The 20,750-nt window shown below is 42.8% G+C and overlaps 1 protein-coding gene across 3 annotated transcripts; it reads left to right on the forward strand.

Annotated features, from left to right (window-relative positions):
• The first annotated feature begins 718 nt into the window (after nucleotides 1-718).
• Nucleotides 719-20,388, forward strand: pkig (protein kinase (cAMP-dependent, catalytic) inhibitor gamma). 3 transcript variants are annotated; one of them, XM_084016425.1, is made up of 3 exons: nucleotides 719-1,001; nucleotides 18,267-18,448; nucleotides 19,676-20,388. In XM_084016425.1, exons 2-3 carry the CDS (start codon nucleotides 18,295-18,297, stop codon nucleotides 19,753-19,755), a joined length of 234 nt encoding a protein of 77 aa, XP_083872551.1. In that variant the 5' UTR covers nucleotides 719-1,001; nucleotides 18,267-18,294; the 3' UTR covers nucleotides 19,756-20,388. The 3 variants fall into 3 exon arrangements, with proteins under 3 accessions (XP_083872551.1, XP_083872549.1, XP_083872550.1); XM_084016423.1 differs by having other exon boundaries at nucleotides 747-1,001; nucleotides 19,673-20,388; XM_084016424.1 differs by lacking the exon at nucleotides 719-1,001 and adding an exon at nucleotides 13,099-13,251 and having other exon boundaries at nucleotides 19,673-20,388.
• Nucleotides 20,389-20,750: the final 362 nt, after the last annotated feature.

The raw sequence follows: 20,750 nt of genomic DNA on the forward strand, positions 1-20,750 counted from the left end.
AACAACATAAAAAAAAACAAAGGCAGATCATTTAGTCACAGATCGAAGCATCTGATCTTTGAGAAAGACCACCTGAATGAAAACATAGTCATGTGTAATTTCCAGGTATGAAACGGACATGGATGATGAGAGTCATATGTAAGCATCAATGTATATTAGAGGCACAAACTGGAGTTGCATCATGGGAATTCTTTTTAAACATTTTTTTCTTTCTTTTTTAATAATGTTTGGTTGGACAAAACAAAGGTGTCACTAGCTTATGGGTAAATGTGATGTCATTTCTCTCTCTTTCCTGAATAATCAATCGATTAATGGAGCAAATAATCAGCAGATTGACCCGTAATGCAAATAATCAATAGTTCAAACTGGCCTCCACTTCAGCTAAAACTGTAAGCTGCTGCTTTTCCGTTAATGAATGACTTAGTAATCTTGTGATTTAATATATAAGAGCCATGGGGAGCACAATAAAAAACAACATAAAACAGGAAATCCCTGCCAGGAAATATCATGAGTCTGCTTTGATGTTTGTCTAAATAAAAGCTACAATCAATCATCCCTCAATAAAAGAAACAGCAGATCTTCAGTGTGTGATCTTCAGTGTGTGTGTGTGTGTGTGTGTGTGTGTGTGTGTGTGTGTGTGCTCCAGCCTACAGAGGAATGGGAGCCTCCACAGACGCGCTCTGATTGGCTCAGACACGGATAACTCCATTTTGGAAAACAGCTGTTTGAAGGCACAACCTTTTTGTCGTTGTTTGCTGACGGTACCCAGAGAGGAAACACACACACACACACACACACACACACACACCCAGGCTGTTTCTTCTTCTTCTTCTTTAACACACCTCGGACCGCCACGGTGTGTGTGTTCCATCCGCGCCACCGTCCGTCGCTCCGGTCTCGGCCCAGCTCTTTTTGTCCGACTGCCAGGAAACTTAAGTCGGGGATCCATGGTGTTGGACTTCCATTGTAACAAGTGGCTAACAGGAGGCGACCCGACCAAGGTTAGTGGATATATGACAGATATAAACGTGTGGAGGGGCGGGAGGAGGGGGTGAAGCGGCTTCATCTGTTGGATTCAAGTGCATAAAACGGCTCCTGTCTGAAGTGACCATCCGCAGCGAGCTGCACAGTCACGAAGCGAGGCTTTTTTTTTTTTTTTTTTTTTACACACGATTTTCATTTTTCCCAGCCAACACAAAGACTTAACAACACAGAGCCGCTGATGTCCGCGGTGCATTTGAATCTGTCAAACGGACAACAATTAAACCCCCCTCGGCGAATGACATTATGGATGATAATCACAATTTTTACCCTCCTCCTCGAATGCATGAGGCATTCAAGTGCATCCATTATGCTCGTGTGTGTGTGTGTGTGTGTGTGTGTGTGTGTGTGTGGTTTTAAAGGACTGGCATGTCCTTCCCACACGTTGGCTGCTGCATTCAGGGACGCTTATGACAGCCGGGATAGCTTTTTGAAAGCTCTCCTCTCTCATCAACTGTGCTTTTCTGCTCTGTCAATGCATCCAGCCAGCCAGCCAGCCCCACAAAAAAAAAAAAAAAAAATCAACTTGGTCTATTTCCTAACTCGATTAGATAACAAGGCAGTGATGACAGCAGGTTTTCATGCAATAACCTGGCTACTGAGAAGAGGGGGGGGGGGGGGGGTCACGTCAGTGCAGGTGAATCTCGTGAAATGTCAGCTGGATGGAGATGGTGCTCAGGGATGCAGCAGCATCAGCAGCAGCAGGCGGGGTGGGGGTGGTGGTGGGGGGGGAGGGAGTAGCCTGGGACCCCCGCTTTGCTTGAGTGTTGCTGGGCAAGTGCCAGCGTCACTGGGCATGGGCTCTGGTGAGGATAAATACTGGCTGCCCATCTGCCTGTGGTGGTTTGTTTCACTGTCAACCGGCTGACTGTTACCAAAGCAGTCTCTCTCTCTCTCTCTCTCTCTCTCTCTCTCTCTCTCTCTGTCTCTCTCTCTCTCTCTCTCTCTCTCTCTCTCTCTCTCTCTCTCTCTCTCTCGACAACAACAAACTGACGATTCAGTTCAAATGAAGGCAGGGGTGTTGCAGTATAACCAGTTTTTGATTTCGGTACAGCGTCGGTTGGATTGTCGGCACGTCTTGACAAGCTTCATTTACGGTGATTCGTTCTGATTTCACGGCTCAGGGAAAACTGTTGCACGTCACTTTAAATTCCACATTTTGGAGAGAAAATTGGGGCAACTGTGCGATTCTGGGTCCGGGGGTTAAAACTACAGCCGGAAGTAATGAGGCCAGAGTAATATCCTGGACTGCAATGATTGATTATTTAAATGTTCTGCTGTTTTTTTTCTGGTTTAATTGTTTAATCTTTTTGACTTAGTATCAGGAAAAGGCCCATCACACTTTCCTAGATCCCATGGTGATGATATCAAGTAGCTTTCTAAGTAAAACCTGCACATATTTGGTCAACTGGCACAAATTAATCTATATAATTTAGCCATGCAGGACCATGAAAAATGACTAACAATTATCCGAGTTGTTGCAGATCATATCGATGAATGATGTGTTCGACAAAAACAGATGCACCTTATGTGTCTGGTCAAAAGGCATCATCATCATCATCTGGATTTTGGCATCAATGGACGTAAGGATTTAAGGTCATTGTTTTTATCGCGTTAGAAAAATCTCATGTCGTAGGGGTTTGAGCCACACAGTACATCCTTCACAGTCTGATATGTGTATTTTTTTATATATAGCTTTATACGGCCTCATCTCCTCTCTTTTCCACCAGCTAAACAAACACGGCCTGTTATCCTTGGAGGGGGGGGGGGGGGGGGGCAGCGATGAAAGCAAACCTCACTGCTACTAGAGAGACCCACATGCCCCACTGACCTTGGACAGATCCCAGCAGAACCTCCCCGTGTTCCAATCATATTTACCGACTCACCGTCCAGATTACGTGCACTCAGGTTCTGGCTGTTGTGAACGCTCCCCCCTGCAAGAGGCCCCCTTTTTGTGCCGTGTGCATCTTCCAATCCGACGCGGGGTTACTTAGAAAGCGGCTAAATCAGGAGTAATCAGATCACGGCGTTATCTGCAGCGCCGCACGTCCAGCGCTCACTCACACCATTCTCCCTTCCTGCAAACTCCTTCGGTAAATGGAGGCCATATCTGCTCCTGCTGAGGGCTGCCAACAATAACATGATTACCCTGAGAACATTTGAAGCCCTAGATCCTGGTGCTGAGAGCCTACATTAAGGATACACGGTGGGGACGGTTAGCCCGGCCATCAGATTGAGTTTTTTTTCTCCTCGCCTGACGGCTTTCTCTTGTCCTGCTGTTGCGGTACACATGTACATTATCTCATTAGTTGGAGAATCCTGTCCTTTTATGGGAATCTGAGGCAGGCCGAAACATGCTCAAGCTAAAAATAGCATCTATTCTAAGAATTGGTTCAAGTGTCTTCTAGAATAGATTTCTTCTGAGATTATGCCCACAATCGGTCGCCTGCCCAGAGACCTTCCCATGGTTAAGAGAACAACAGTGTGCAGTCTTTACCAGCCAGGCAGCGGGGTTCAGGCACCATGTGAACACGCTGCTCGGGGTCTATTTTTGTGCGCCTCCCTCCGTATAATCACGGGTTTAATGTGTACATATTTCGTGGACAGGGATTTGTCAGTTCAACTGCGTTGACCTCCTACCACATTCTTTGCCTTGTGTGCAGAGGACTTAAGCTCTCTGTTTTTAGATCCCTGACTTCCCCGTGAGGAGAAAATGAGTGGCATCACCACGGGGGCCTCCAGTGTGTCACGTACCGCATAGAAAAGGCTTTCTGAAGAGACTCAAATGCTTATTCTGTCACTTACTGTTATATTGTTTAGACAAGGCTACATTTCTATTTATACTTCCTTCAGTGATCAGTTCGGATCTGACCCCATTTCTGCACAAAAACCCATTTGCCACACTTTTACTGATAAAAGACCGATGGATGATTTAAGTAGATAAGGTGAGCGACAAAATCTAAATAATAAAAAATCCTGCAGGTTGGTAGATTGGCTGATTGTCTGCTATTACTGTTGTAGAATATCAATGAAAGCTGCATATGAACTTTATTTTATCATTTTGCTGTTTTAAGACTCATTTGATCCTTTATTGTGAAGCACTTTGTAAAGACTTCTCTTGAAAGCGGCGCTTTAAAATTTACATTTATATCGATTTATCTTTCTGAAGTTAATCTGTGGTGATTGAGACCTCGCAGCCTATGAATGGTACATGTATTGATGTAATGATACAGGTGCTATAAATAGTCTGGTCGTGTGTAATGATGGCCCACGGTCTCATGAGCAGGGTGACGATGTGAATACGGCTGCTTAAGGCCATGTCGCACCTATTTGTGGCTTGAGATGTGTCGGTTTTTACTAAACACCAACTACTGTGGCCGTGACTTTTCTATGCTAACATCCGCTAGTGGCGCGGCTACTTCATGGGTGTCGAGTTGTTAGTTTAAGCCAGAGAGAGGGCATGCATTTAAAGTGACGGACAAAGAGGAAACTCCTTAAGATTGCATATGTTACTCTCTAGTAGTCTGGAGACCAGGGCTGCTGGTGTTTAAAGAACCCAATATCAATCCACCGTCACTTTTTTATAAGCGTTTTGCCTTTTGCAACATGATTGTATAGCTATGAACCTCCAAAATACATCCCAACACATGACTGGGTGCATCGAATGGAAGACGGGAGACACACTGATGTCATTACTTTTGTAGAGTTCAATTAACCTACTGTTCAGTCTGTTCATTTCTAATTTCTTTCTAACAACCGAAGGAAATATAATGATGATTTAATTTTACAATTTGTAGTTCCATTAGTGGCAGCAATCAATGTGGCATGAAATATGACAGCAGCACATCCCCATTTTATATCTGTGGGACTGGAAAGGAAGAGGATGTTTTGCATCTTGCATCTGGAGGATGGATATATTCTGTTTTCTATAATGTACAAGAAGAAATAAGGATCAAATCCTTATGTTTCCAGGGAGCTGGAACTTTTCAATTATCTGACATCTTTGCTTGAAAAATGGTTGGCAATTCATCTTCTGTGAAATGATTACGCAGTGCAGCTTACTCCATGTTTTTTTGGCACATAATACAGTGTGTTGATAACTGTGTGAAACACTTGCTACCTAAAGTTTATAATTAGTTTCTTTAAGGAGAACGGCTTCTGTCTTGCTGGTACACAAGACCGCCCCAATTTCTGAAAAACATGAATTGTCCCCCCAAGAAAAATACCCTAAATTATTCAAAATTGAACAAATGTATTTTCAGACTTCATCCATATCACTTAATCATGCATAAAGTAGTCCCATACACTGGGAGAAAAGGAAGATGGTGAGAAGAATTGGGGATCTGGGAGGCGAAAGATAAGAACATGAGTAGACATTACATGCCGGGGACCCTTAAAATTCAGATTTACTCATATAACGGTTAAGTAAGCACTGATACACGCTGTTGGTGGTTAGGACAAATAAATTAGAAAGGTAAGCGCCCCTGCACATGTGAGTATAGTGACATGCTGATTATGTGACAGACAACAGGAGACTGTTAAGCTCTAGGAGTCTTAGACGTTCCCTGGGAACTTTTGTACGCAGCGAAACCTATTGAAATGCACTGTAACCATGAATACCAACTGACCGCAGCTTCTATAATGGATCGAACTGCTGACTTACGCCTGCAGGGAACAAGCGTGTACTTAAATGATGGATTTTCGGGTGGAGTAGCACTTCCAAGTTTGCTTGATTTGATTCCAAGTGGAAATATTATATTCTAAACCCTGTTACAGACTGCAGCTGCAGCACTGCACGCACTAAGTAGCTGCAGAAAGTAGAAGGATATTACATACCCATTAGTGGATTTTGTTCATTGTTTCTGCATTCATAAAAAACAAATCTGTTTCCTCACGTATTTCCTCTTCCTGATAAACGACATCGTTCTCCGCAGTTGCTTTTCGAAGTGGCAGCACATTAGTTTTTCAGCACTAAGCCAGTTGATTTAAAAGGCCAGTTATGCCCTCTTACTTCAGCCGGCCACACAGCGTCAGCATCCATTTCACAGATAGGACCGAGGTGTTGAATAAACACTTTTTTTTTTTTTTTAATCATGCCTTGTTATGTAAATGCATTGTCATCCATGTGAATCGGTTTGGAAGTAAAACAGACGCGTCCTGTTTTGGCCTTGCAAGTCGGTGAAAGATGATTTGATGAGAGTCTCTCCTCATGGGGGGAACAAAAAAGCAAATCAGATTTGATTATTTTAGGTGGCGACCCATTTCATATTCCATGTGAAGTCAATAAGACAGAAAAGTGCCGGAGGCCAAAAGGAACAGTGTGACCTTCACCGGTTGAAGGGGAACCATATAAGCTTGTGATCTGCTTTGTGCTTTTTAAATTTGATCCACTTTGGGAATTCTCACGCTTCAGTTTGCCTTAAAAAAAATGATTTGATTGTTTTTCAGAGAAGCTCTTCATCCAAATCCCAGAGGAGGAGTAACGATGAGCGATGTTGATGGGTCGCACAGAGGAAGTGCTGTAGAGAGCAAATTGACTGTCATTAAAACGCACTTTACAGTAAAATATTCACAGTACATCCCGTTTCCCTTTCTGTCGCCAGAATGTGTTGATTACTCTTAATTAAAAGATGTGGTTCTATTTAGTTATTGTTAAATGGTGGGAAAACACTGCAAAACGAATGACTGGTCAACTGAAAACTTAACAAACATATATTTATAATTATATATGAGGTTATCATAGTCTTTCAGGGTCGAAGCTGCACTCTATCGATAATAAATCAAAGAAGTGCTTCAGCCATTCATGTTTATTATAATTTATCTGGTTTAAGGGCTTTGCAGAGAGAGAAGTGAGTGTGACGGTACATCGTGTAGTTCTTCCCTGTATATTTGACATTCCCAATATGTTTCTGAATACATCCATGGCTGGTTTCACAGGTTTGGTTGTAAATTAGAAACTGAAGGTGTTTGTCCTGTAAACCAACATGAGCGATGGTCTCCTTATCTGGGTCTGGAGGAAAGTGCAACGTTTGCCTTGGCTCTTTTTTTTCCTGTGTGTGTGTGTGTGTGTGTGTGTGTGTGTGTGTGTGTGTGTGTGTGTGTGTGTGTGTGTGTGTGTGTGTGTGTGTGTGTGTGTGTGTGTGTGTGTGTGTGTGTGTGTGTGTGTGTGTGTGTGTGTGTGTGTGTGTGTGTTTGCTCGTGGGGAGGGATACGTTTGTGCCTTTTTATCCCCGTCAACTCAGCAAATCGAATCGCATGACGCCCACATCCTCCCAGACTTGTGGGAGAAAAGTGTGATGATGCAGCTGAGTCGAATTACTTGGCAAACCTCGGGCACACGTCGTGGCCGCCGGTGCAGGTGAGAGGAGCCTGAGTGATCATATTTGCTTCGTACGGGAGCGGTCCTCTGTTAGAGGGGTGAAACCCCTCTAACAGGTGGTGCAGAGGGACATCGCCCCATTTTTTAGGAACTCTAGTTATGGATATTTCCATATTTGGAACTTGCAGTAAACGTGTGCACTCTCTTCTTTGCATCTGCCGTCCTCCCTCTTTTTCCTCTCATCATTACGCTTACCATCTTGACCTCGCCCTCGACTGCTTTCCATCCCATCATCCTCTCCTCATTTTCCTCTATTCCTTCCTCCCATCATCTCTCTCTCTTGTCCTTGCTTCATGGTCCTCCTCCTCCTCCTCCTCCTCCTCCTCCTCCTCCTCCTCCTCCTCCTCCTCCTCCTCGTCTAACTCAAGGGTCTTTTTCAGCCTCCAGTGTGCGCACAGAAAGCCTGGGAAAAGATAGGGCATAAACAACACAGGCAAACAAACCACCTGCTTCCTGCTGAGGTCTCGTGTTGTTAAATGTGTGCACGGAAATAGAAGCGGGCAACCTTGCAGTAGCATTAGAATAGACAGAATGGCCAGTGGGAGGAAAAATCACCGACCAGCACATCAGCCTCTAGACTAGGAATGGGGACATGAGTAGTAGTTAAGCAATTAATTAAAGGATGTGCAGAAAATGCATTTGCAACTATTTTGACATTGATTAGAGGAAATTGTTTTGAGCAAAGGAGGCTTTATGACTTAACATTAATCAATAACAAAAAATAAAATTTAATTGCAGCCCAACAAATGGTGGAGTCTATTTGTCACTAATAGAATATGAATAATTACAGATCTCAGATATAACTGGATTTTAATCTTCATCGCACACTGTAACTGAATAAAATATTTTACTATTATGACTAATAGTTATCTAATAACGATCGGCTCCAGCCCCCACCCGTGACCCTGAATAGCGGTAGACAATGGATGGATGGAGCTATCTAATAACAGAACATCTTTAAATGTAGGAAGCTTAAACCAGAGTAATATTATGGAAATGTTAAAAAATTAAACAGAGTTTTGGCTTGAAAAGAAGAACAAGTATCTAAAATAGTTTGGTTTTTTTTCTGTGTCCTTTTAGCTCCCTCGGTACTTTTCCAGACACACAGCAGAGTCTCTCCACATCTAAATATTTGCAACTTGGATGTCGAACCTTAAAAAGTGTCATGTCCTTATCTTACAATACATTGCTGTTTTACACAGACATAAATTAGTTTGGCTTTAAAGCAAACAAGAGAATACCTGTTCAGAGATGTTTGTCTCGAGGAACATTCATCTCTTTTAGGAAGGTCGTACAATTATGTCAAAATAAAAATCTGAATCCAGGCACACTTTTTTTTAATATGGGCTACAACACTTTACAAACACTGATGCAGGGTTTCAGAGACGCACAAAAAAAAGCCATTACAGCCACCACAGCTGTGGAGCTCTGAGTGGCCTCTAGGGGGCAGTGTAATTATCTGGCCTCTCACGGCATCACTCAATATAATATTATCAATATACTGTATATAATATATTGAGTGATGCTCTGAGAGGCCAGAGAATCACACTGCCCCCTAGAGGCCAAAGACTGTGTTGCACAAACTCATAGAGATCCACACATAAACTGACCTGGATTTTCCAGCTGCTCTCCTGCTTCCTCTCTTATTAATCTCGGTTAGCGGACTTGTTTTTGTCGCGAGAAATGAGGAAAGTTACATGATACGAGTAGTGGTGGAAGCACTTCGATCTTTGACTAAAAGTAGCAATTCAGTGTAGAAACATGTTTGCATTAAGTATTTAAATACTGACATCAAAATAGTCTCAAAGTACCAAAAGTAAAAGTACTCATTATGCAGAAGGGCTCATTTCAGAATGATATAAAAGTTGTATTATTGATGTTAAATAACGACTGCAATGCTAAATGTTGTAGTAGCTTAACCTCTAACAATACAACCTAATTTATTAGTTGTTTTATGTATTATATTATTATGGATAAATTAGACTTGATTGATGATGCATCATCAATTACTTGTTGATTGTATTTTGTATTTTTTTATCAGATCACTGTAGTGGAGTAAAAAATATAAGTATACTCAAGTACTCTGGAGTAAATATAATACTCCACAGTGCATTTGAGTACTATCTGTGTGTTTCATGCTCAGGCATAATTAAATAACACATTTGTGTTGCTGAAGCACCTGCTCCTGACTAAACTGTGAATCATTGCTTGACGAGACTCACACCCGTCCCCCCCCCCCCCCCCCCCACACACACACACACACACACACACACACACACACACACACACACACACACACACACACACACACACACACACACACACACACACACACACACAGGGGATTCCCAATAGCTGGAGGCCGGGCATGTTGCTACAGTAGATTCATAGTCTCATATGTCGGGCTGTCTGGCCACTCGTCTCTCTCTCTCTCCCTGTTTAAGCTTTGCCCGATCACAGATCCTTTGCCGTTTTCGGACCACAGGAAAACTGGTGGTGTAAGACCTGGTAATGTATCCTTCACTTCCTACCTCCCAACATGGACATCTGATCCTCGCGGGTGTGTGTGATCCTGTTACTTCTCCTGTGTTTGCGTATTGTGTGAAGTGATATTAAGATGCTCTCCTGCCTGGAGAATTGCCGTTGATCGATCCAGCTGTTGCTTAGTGAGCTGTGTTAGCCGGAGGAAGACGGGCTGTGTTAGAGGACTCTTCACTGTTTACACTCTCCTGCCATCTGTTTAGCAGATGAGGCATTTTGGGAGCGGAGTAAGAGCTTTCGTTAAAAAGACACACATATGTTGTTTAAACGTTTTGGGCATTTGTCAGCATGGCTTCTCAGCTGCAGTGATCGGTGTGGATTGTGTTAACTGGGTGTCATGACGGACTTCCTGTGCGGAGGCTGGTCATGTGAATGTGCTGTGGTCATCGGGATGGAATCACTCGATGACGTCGTTTTCTTAAAGGAATAGTTTGGCTTTTTTTGGTGGGGGGGAAATGGACTTGTTTCCTTTCTGAGCTGAGAACATACCAAAGCATCATTCTGTTCAACAAAGAAAACAGTGGTCATTCCAGGAAGTGATCCAAGAAGTAGTCCCGTGTATCACCAAGTAAAGGAGTGAGGAAGTCGGGCACTACTCTTATTCAGCATCTCTCTGTGGCAGGTTTTTGTCTTTGTGTTCATTTTGTTTCTTGTTGCCTTTTATGAATTTTTTTGTAGCAGTTTCTTTGTCTCTTTGTGGTCATTTCGAATCTCTTTGTGGTTATTTTTGCATTTATATTATAGTATTATCTCCTATATTTTGTCTCTGGCGAGACAGAGATATATAGTTATGTGTCATCAGCATAACAATGATTTGACATTAGGGTGTCTAATGATGTTGCCATGAGGGGCGTAAAATGCTTCCTTGAGGACCACTGTATCCATTCAAGCGCCCAACACCAGAGAGACCTTTTTTTTTGCATTTTTCAAGCCAATTGATTTACCGCCATGATCAATATTATCAAACGCAGTGCTCAAATCAAACAAAAAGTCAGTCACATTGTTTGAATCAGTCAATTCTCAGGTCATTTACAATCCGACTCATTACAAATTGACTTGTTGTAATTAGCACGGCCGGTAACGTCGACAAACGGGGGAAAGTACGTAGTGGGGGTGCTAACCATTTCATATTATGTGGTTCCCTTCATATCTCACTGACCTTTCAGTTGATACGGCTTCATCTTCTCTCTGCTTCTTTTCCTGAAGGTGCGACGATCTTCTGTATCACCTACCAGCTTATCTGTATGTCTCCTCAAGGTCTCGCTATTTACAGATACCAGTCATTAAAAACAGCCATATGAAGCCATACAAGTCAGAAATCCCTCTCACTTGGTTACTATTTTGTCCATTAAATCTCGCACAAGAGTGAAATACTATTTTCTGCAGCAAAAGTATGTCCTTGTCCAATGCAATTGCAATAAGTGCATAACTCAGCAGCACAACAGCTTTTAACTAAATCCACAGTGAGGCCATTTGAGCTTTGTTAAAGCTGCGGGAGGGTATCTGGTAATACGTCGTAAATCGCTGTTTAACAGCAGCCAACGTACCACATCGATCCTCCTGACCTGGAGAACAGAGTCTAGAAGGCCTTCTGTACACAGACACTTAACCCCACAGGTTTCCTGCAAAGTTTTTAATAGATTTTTTCTCACCACCGAGGCTCATCTCGCTTTTGTAGCTCGTTTCATCTCCGACCTTCTAATCCCCTACGAGCCAATTGGAGCTTGGCGTTCCTCAGGGCAGGGAGCAGTCCATCTTTACTCCGCTTAACACAGAGGAAAACTTCATTCTGCAGTTGTATCACCCTGCTTTTGTGTTTAGTTTGATTTCCACCTTTGTGTAGCATTTTGGGGATCCTTTAGCAGAAATGGAATACAATAATCATAACTATGTTTTCATTGGTTTATAATGAAACTATCTTTCGTTAGCCAGAACCGCATTTCTGTAAACGGTAGCGTTTAAACTTCTAGTTGATCGACAGCAATTGAATATGCAACCACTTTAATAACTGATTGATCGTTTGACTTAAATGCTTATCTCTGCTTGTAATTGAACACGTTGAGATAAAACAAAACATTTGAAGACGTCAGGCTTTGGGGAAATGTTTTTCACTCTTCTGTGACATTTTACAAACTAAACATCAAATTGATTAATTGAGAACAACAACTACAAATTATTCAGTAATTAAAATAAGCTATTCAAGGCAGTCAACATCAGAGAGTGGGTGTTTTTTGATGGATCTACTCTTTTTAGACCAAATCGATAAATATCTGTATTTTCCACCATCACTTATCTGTTGTGTGAGCCTCGAAGTGCTCCGACTTGTGAAGTGGGAAACACGACTCCGCTCCTCCCGTGTGCCTGCTGAGATCGTCCGATTGATTTTTGATTTGGCCGCAGCTTTCTGAAGAAGCAGCTCCCTTTTTGTTTTTTTTTTATTCATGAGCTCACCGAAGGCTTTTCCACACGGCAGCTGATGCTAATAGCCTCGGTCAGGCTTCTGATCTCCCGTTCCTTGGCTGATTCATAATGCCTCTGGGCCGCCGGGGCTCAGTACGCTCATTTAAGACGGCAATTATGTGAGAGTGACAGTGATCATTCTTGGTGTCTCTGCTCAGTGAAAGGGAGACAGAACATTGCATTGAGTATCCCGGTGTCATCGGGGATAATTCTGCATGTCTGACAGAGAAGATGGGGAGGGGGGCTCTACTGCGATTTAATAGAAAGCTTGGAACTCTTAAGTGCCGTTGGTGATGAAAACCTCTTTTTGAAGTGGCGGAGATTTGTGTGCTCTCGTGTCTTCAGCAGGGAACGTTTTCACAGAGTCTGAGCTGAAGAGCTAACGCTATATCTGTCAGGCAAGTTGCTATATTCACTTCACACAAACGAGGCCTTCACACCCAAGCCCGGGACCCCGTGAGTAGAGGAAGGATATAGGGCAAATATATACACCGGAGTTGAATGGCCGAGGCTTTTTATTTATTTATGAGAGGAAGTCCAGAGAGGAACAACAATGCCGATCCCGATGAGGAAATACAGCTCCCTTGTGTTTGAAGTGGGCTCATTGTCAGCGGAGCAGCTGCTGACATCATGTGAACAGACAGTGCCCAGACCACATTCGTCGGGGGGGCTGAGAGGCAGCGAGCAGGAGGGCAGAAGAGCCGAGGCTCGCTGGCGTTAGCGGTGCTCTCGCTGTGAGGCACTTAACTCGGGATCTGGATGAATCTGTCCGAAGCAGTTCGGCTCCGTTTGTACCTAAAGAGCAGGTGAAGGAACTCGGAATCACTTTGGTAAGATGAGATGATTTGTTGTTCACTTGTGATTTTATCTTTTGATCCATCGTTGGACCACAAGAGCTGTGAATCACTGATTGCCTGTCTTGTGCTGCTTGTTGATGAAGACAGAACTTTCTTTCATTCAGAGGACAGTTTCTAGGGTTTTATCGGAGCTCTAATTCGATTAGTGACAGAAAATGAATCGGCAACTATTTCATTCTGAGTCACATGTTCTTGGGAGCAGCTTGTCAAATGTGAGGGTTTGGTCCTTTGCTCCGTTTTATACCATTTGAAATTGGACATCTTTAGGTTTGGGACAACAGGAGACATTTAAAGACGTTACCTGGGACTCTGGAAACTGTGGTGGGCGTTGTTTTATGGCTGAAACTAATAGGTGATGAATCTACCAATTATTTTCTTGATTTACTGCTAAATCATTTTGTCTGTTAGATGAAAAGGGCTGCACAATATATGGAATTTATTTTAATATTGTCATCATGACCTCAATTTGCTTAATAAATATAGCAAAAGACTGCAGTATTGCATTTTTTTAGTTAGACAGTATCAGTAGAAAAAACGTATTAAACTATCATTCTTTTTTTTATTGGAGCCTTTTATGTTCCGTTCAATATTCAATTTGTTTGAAATAAGCTCTTTTAATTAAAAAGTAAAATTGCTATCGCCAAAACCAAAAGATATTCAGTTTAGTATGATGTATGACAGACAAAATAATTCTCAATAATAATAATAACTAAAACTATTATTTGATGATCATTTCGATTATCGAAAAAAAGTCACATTTTTAAGAACACTTTTTCGACAATTCAAATGGTAAATCCAGAAAATAAACAGCAGATTACTCGCTACAGAAAATAACAGTTGGTTGCCTTTTTGAGATGTTTTTATCGTCTAGATCACATCAAACATAAAGGCAGTTCATCAAGTATTCAGGGTTTAAAAAAAAGGCAGATGGAAAACTTCAGTTGCTACGAGAGGCTTTTTGCCTCGTCAATAAATGCAGCAGGAGTGGTTGACCAATGAACTTGGTTGTGTAGACGACGACCCTAATGGACGGTGAAACCAGCAAAGAGTCTTAGTGTGGGTTATTGCAGATAATGTGAGTTTATTACAGACGTATCAGGCTTAAAAGGCTCCGGCGGGATAGCAGTGAGCATGTCTAATGGGTCCCAGTGTAAGTGATGATTCTGATCTCCAAGGCTTTTGTTCCTAAACATCTACGCACCAAAACCTCTGCTGTTACATGTCACCAGTGTGGCCACTGTTCACGTGGAAAACCTATCATGGAGGAAACGACTTCTTTTGAGAGAGAATCCCTGAATTGGAAATGATTCACAGGTGTAGTGCAGAGCAGGAAGGAGAACAGGGGGGGAAGCTGAGTTCAGCTCATCAGCTGAGATGCAGCAATTTCCCTTTGAGGATTGAGTTGTTGTTGTTGTTGTCTGTGAACATGCACTCCTGTGACGTTTGTCTTAGTGTTTCAAGATTCAGATGTGTCAAGTTTCCCTATACACACCTCGGCCTTTTCACATAAAGGCCCCGTTTTATTTAAAGAGTAACTAAACCCCCAAACCATCTTTTTTTTCATCTGAAACATCTGTTGTTTAGTGCAAAGTATTTTAATTCTAGATTCTACATATGAAATACAAAGGAAATACAAAGGGACTTCCCTATACTGACTGACACCCGCTATTGCAATTTAAACTGCTATCGGCTGATCTGGAGCCAGGTGTGGTCTTTGGTCACCAATGAACTGTCTCTGCAGTCCGCGGAGAGAGAAGTGTTCGTGAATGGTAGCCGTTTGCCTTCCAGTTAGCCTGTGAATCGCTTATGCTAATCGCTAGCGCTAATGATAATTCTAACAAAGGCCTCCACCTTTTTTCAGCTTTACATTTAAAATCCAATTCACTAATGTTTGAGTTTGTATTTCCCCTCTATAACAAACCCTTCACAGAACGTTATCGTAAAAATAGTCAGCATGCTAGCGATAAGTTCTATTGATTAGCATTAGCGATAGCAGGATAAGCTCATTGACAGGTTAATGTTCATGAATGGTAAATTAAAAATGGTCAAGTCTGGCTTCATGTTAAAGTAACGTAGACCAAAGCCCAGAAATTCACGCGGGCCATTTATGTTCTGTTACTGTAGAATGAAATCATGGTGGAATGAGCATGCAAGGTAGCTAGCTAGCAAGCTAGCTAGGAAAAGTCAACAACATAATGCTTCATTGTGTCATTAACACTTTTTCACCAGATTTTGTAATATTCAGATTTATATTATATTATATTCAGTTTTAATTTCAGAACCACATAAAAGTGACAAAAGGCTTCACATGTTCCAAGAATCAGCCGAGGATAGTGTTGACCGGATGTGTTTTATATAATAAAAAATATTAGTACATTCTAGTTTGGGATTTCCATCAGATATTTATTCGACATAGATTAATAAACAACAAGTATGCTTGCTTGTTGCAGCCCTAGATGGAGCACATGCTTATTCTTTCTTTAATTCACCTCAGTAAACAAATTAAATGAGTTAAGTCACACTAAAGGTCGTTGGTGTCTTTCACAGATCGTCTGCCTCCGAGACACTTTACATGTTCACTTGCATTATAAGAATCCCAGCAGGTGAACAACAACAACAACCTACGCCGCTCCACTCAGCCAGCCAGCCGGCGCTGCAAACGCAGGTTCATCATCACAGTACGAGTTGTGGATATCGGGGAATAAATTGATTTGAAAATGCATTGCCATTAAACCGCCTCGACCACAGCTGAGACCAGACAGACCAGCGTGTAAACAATGGTGGAGAGCAGGAGGCAGATCACCGTCAGCGCCGCCCCTCCATGGAAACCTGTTAATGATCTCACGGTAGGATTTGATCCACATGCTCAGGCAAGCCGACTAATTAAACACACAAACGGCAATTACACGGGGCTCCCATAAGCCACATAACAACAACTGGGGCAACGGCGTAGAAAAAGGCAAACACAACACGGATGAATTCATTGCTGCATTAACGATGCAGTCAGTGCTGATCGTTTGTTTTTATAGTCTTTCGCTCCATGTAGAAAATCCACTCAGTAGGCTAGTGAGTGGTTGTGTTGTGTGGAATTGTGATTGTGAAAGATTGCAACTTTCATATGGAAGAGAGGAAAATTGAAAAGGATATTTTGACATTGTTTTGAAGTAAATGTATTCAGTCTTGCCAATAGTTAGCTGAAAAGCCAACGCTGGCAGCCTGCTATCTTAGCTTAGCATGAAGACTGGAAACGGGCGGCAACATGTTCATTCTGGGGAAACTCTACCTTTTTAAGGACATGTCAGTTACTATGGGTTGCCACCATGAAAAAGGCCTACTCTGATAACAAGTGAGTTGTTTTTCACTGGTTGAAAAAAAAGTCCAACCAAGATAAATATACGGTTGCTTATTGCGTGTCGACCACAAATACAGGACTTCAATTGATGACATCATCGCAAGAAAAATTGCAACTAGATATTCCCGTCTTTGTTGGGCACCAATGAGCTAGTTAGTGAAAGCCTCAGGTGTTTGAAGTGAAGGTTGAGCACAACGAGGTGCTGTAGGTGTAATTACGAACCTGCGAGACGCCGGCTTCCCACGGGGATTTGGCTCGCTAATGACCGTGCAGCCCGGCTATCTATCAGCAGATCGCACTACTGACTGCAGTCCAGTCGGGACACAGAGTGGCTCTTGTGTTCAATAGACGCACTTGAGGTAAATGCCAGCAGCCCCAGATCTCAGTGACATTTCATGTGGTGCTGCTCTTACCTACAGGGGCTTTAAAGTTTGCCCTTCGTCACAAATTTCACATTCCGAACCGCCGTTGCCTACGTCTGCGTGGCTCGTGACCTCTCACGGAATGACCCTGGGTTGCTTCCTGTTTGCCGTTGGCTCTCGCAGACTGTACATAAGAAAGAGAAAACAATTGTGGGACTTTTTTTTTTGTTTAAGAGCAATGCTTAAAGAATGTGAGTGAAAGCATTCGGGAACAGACTGGCCCCTGGGTGAGCGTGCCACGGCGGCGTCTGCCAGCTCGTTTTTATTCCCCTCTCGTTTCCCTTCGAGACTCTGAACCCCCGTGTGGTTCCTAAAGATTGGTAGCTTAGCCGCTCAGCTGTTCGGTCATGTTACATGCTTTGTCAGATAGTATGTGTGTGTGTAGCTATAATGTAGTCAGTGGGGTCCGATCTGTGTGGTGGGGGGGATGACCAGCGACTGAAGAACAGCTGAGTCTCTAAGTTTCTTTTTCTTTGCATCCGAGGACAACTTCCTACTACTTTGTCTCTTCTGTTCTTCCCGTTTTTTCTTTCTGGAGCAGTCTTATTTTGTGTCCTCTTCTCTCTGAGGAGTTACCAGCGGTATAGTGTTTTAGTGGTTTGGCAGGATCCATGACCTAGTTAAATATGGACTGAGAACAGGAAACAGAAGAGGAATGAATTGCTAATGGGAGCTCTGCTTACTTTTTTCTTTTTTTTTTGTAGCTGGGGCTCTTTCTGGCTGCTTGTCCTTTGAATGGTTTCAAACTCTTTTACCCTTTCCATATTGATTGGTGCACTTTACAGCTCCCCCTAAACTCTTACTGTGTGAGGACCTTTACGGCAGACAAATGGACCCTAGAAGAGGGCTATGACTATGCAAGCGAGAGCCGTAAGGAAATGTGGTGCAGGCTTTTGTTTTTCTCGATGCAATTAGGACGACCTGTGAGCATTAAGGCCATTAATCCTTGTGCAGAAAAAGGAATAATTAACACCTTCATTCTTCTTTTCATGAATACTCATCCAGCTGCTTTTAGCCTCTCGCATGTCAGAAGTGCTTCTGAGGTATTCCTGCATGTCACGTTGATTCTGCTGGAGTAGACATTCACAAGACACGGTGATGGGTCCTCCCACGGGACCTGTAGACCATTGAAGGAAGACAGCGGGGTGATTTAGCCTATTTGCTGCTCGCAACACCTCCTGCCGCCGCCTGACAGCTCCCCTCTCTCTCGGCAGGTGTAATGAGAGCGCTGGTCATGGACAGATGATGGACGTGGAGACGTCGTACTCGGACTTCATCAACTGTGATCGCACGGGCCGTAGGAACGCAGTTCCCGACATCGAAGGGAAGGGAGAAGGAGCGGCCAGCACTAGTGAACTCACCAAAGACCTGGCGGGGATGGACCTGAAGGCCGCAGGTCAGTAAACCCACATGTGAATGCACGCGCACCACGGTATGACATGATGTCAATGTGTCGGGTATAGGGATATATATACGTAACTGTACATCTTCCTTCTACTATAAATATAATTTCTTTGTATTCCTCATTTCTTTGTTCTGTTGGAATGTATCTTCTATTTCATTGTTTTATTCTATTCTTATGGGAATTTAAATTTGTATTTGAATAGAATTTTCTGCTTGTGCACACACACACAGAAAATTCTAAGAATAGTGTGGCGGGGGCTAGAGCCTAAAACAACTTATAATGACAAACTGGCTAACTCAGAATTAAGACTCACGTCTCCATGGGAACATCAGTTACACCTTATACCCGGTGGAACCAAGAGCAAAAATGAGGAAAACATGGCTCATAATTGGCAAACAATATTATGGAGTTATTCTTAAGAAAGAGGAAAGAAAAAGTCCGTCAAGGCCATTGCATATATACTGTCAGTCATTTTCTCTGATGAATTTTCCCAGTTTAATGCCTTTTTGAATTCACGCAGGAATGCAAACATTCCCTCCTGGAGTGAACAGAGCGGAGTTGTTTTATCTTGGTTGCCACGTTTTCTAATTTGAAAAAAAAAAAAGTTTGAATTTACCCAGAAGTCATGGCAAATTTGTCCCGAAGACGGTCAAGAACTCGACCGCCTTCTTGTCTTAAAGTACCAAAATATCTACAGAGAAAGACAGGTGGCCCTGCTCGGCTCGTCGCCTCTGTGAGGTTCGGTCGCTGCGCTTTGCTGCCTCGGAGTCAAACTAGTCGTGAAGGCAGCATGATGACAGATGGGCCTCGCTTCCTCTACTCTCAGCAAGTTGTCAGGAGGAACATATCTGAACGTGACGCAGATGTTCCCAGTCTGACCATTGTGTGTCACATCGTAGTTGTTGCCTACTTCCCTTTCGGTCAAAGACGTTTCCCATGACATGAGGCCCAATCTGAAAGCTATAAATCAAAGTGCTCTAATGCCAGACTGGTGGGAAGCCCCGAATTCAGAAATAATCTCATATCACGGTTGACACTGTGTTGCTACAGGATGTTGTAGTTCCTTTCTCTGGAATCTGTTTATTTTCCCTTTCTGGAGCCTGGAGGCAGATTCATTGCCTGCTATTAGGAATGCCAAACCACTGTTTAGCTTGATGATATACACACATCTTTTGACTTTTTTATTTTTTTGTGTGTGCATATTGTTTCCTCCAGAAGGAGACCCAGGGGCCACCCCAGCCCCTGAGGCGGAGGGCTCCACCAGCCAAGATGCCCAGGGAGGTGGAGGCCCATCCTAAACTAAGCCTGCTGAGATGGAAGGGGGGTGGAGGTGGAGGGGTGGGGGCAAAGCCGAGGAGTGAAAAGTAGAGAGGAAGTGAATGTGGAGAGACATGGAGAAAGGAGAGTGTGTATCGGTTGTCCTAACCGGACACGGAAGGACACCCTTCGCTCACTTGCCAGCCCGTTTGGAGCTCCGTCGGCCCCAAATGTTCGCCTTTTTTCATTGGATCTGATTGTAACATGCGGAGCAGGAGCAGGAGTAGAACTGACAATTGAGATGCTACTCTGTCGCTTCATTCTCTGTTAGTCATTTATATTCCTGAGGAGACGAGAAAGCACAGGGCCTTTTGGATTTTGTGTCTGTCGGAAAGCTGAAAATAATTCATTTATAACACCCGAAACATTGTTCCAGCCTCCGATGCGACTGTGTCACGAAGGGCGTATTCATAATCATGCGTTTGTCATTTTTTTTCAATGTTATGCGTGCGTGTCTGTTACCCTTTTTGTCCCTTTTTTTTGTAACAAAACATAGTCGCCATTATACTGTCGTGTACAGACTTCATATTTATTGCTTAATGTTCAGTGATAACTTTGTGATAGCAATTTTCTTTGTGTAATAAAATACTTACTTCAGTAATGAATTACTGAAATGTTTGTATTTGTATGAATTCATGTGTAATGAGCTTTTCACAGGAGGTGATTTGCAGGGTTTTTTCTCTCGAACTAGCAGGTACAGGAGCCGCAACGGTGCCGAGTCAAACGTGATTAATGCGTGAAGTTTGCAGAGTTGTTCCAGAGCCATAAATATTATTGAATTCAGCTTTTGTGTACATTAGCTTGGCTGCAGGAAGCCAGTGTTTACATTTCCATCTAGCATGTTCCCATTTATCTCTTTATCTCTTCATAAATGAGACCGAGGATGATGGAGCAGTTTATTTGACCAGCTGTTTTTTTTAACCTGTACTTAAGTAACATTATATTATAATGAAGATACTTATTAGCTTTAATAAGG

Source organism: Eutrigla gurnardus (assembly GCF_963514095.1).
Source record: "Eutrigla gurnardus genome assembly, chromosome: 8".
Taxonomy (NCBI): domain Eukaryota; kingdom Metazoa; phylum Chordata; class Actinopteri; order Perciformes; family Triglidae; genus Eutrigla; species Eutrigla gurnardus.

Coding starts and splice junctions, on each gene's coding strand:
- pkig (XM_084016423.1), top strand. CDS start 18,295: ATGATGGACGTGGAGACGTCGTACTCGGACTTCATCAACTGTGATCGC. Junction 18,449..19,672: donor GATGGACCTGAAGGCCGCAG/GTCAGTAAACCC, acceptor TGTTTCCTCCAG/AAGGAGACCCAGGGGCCACC.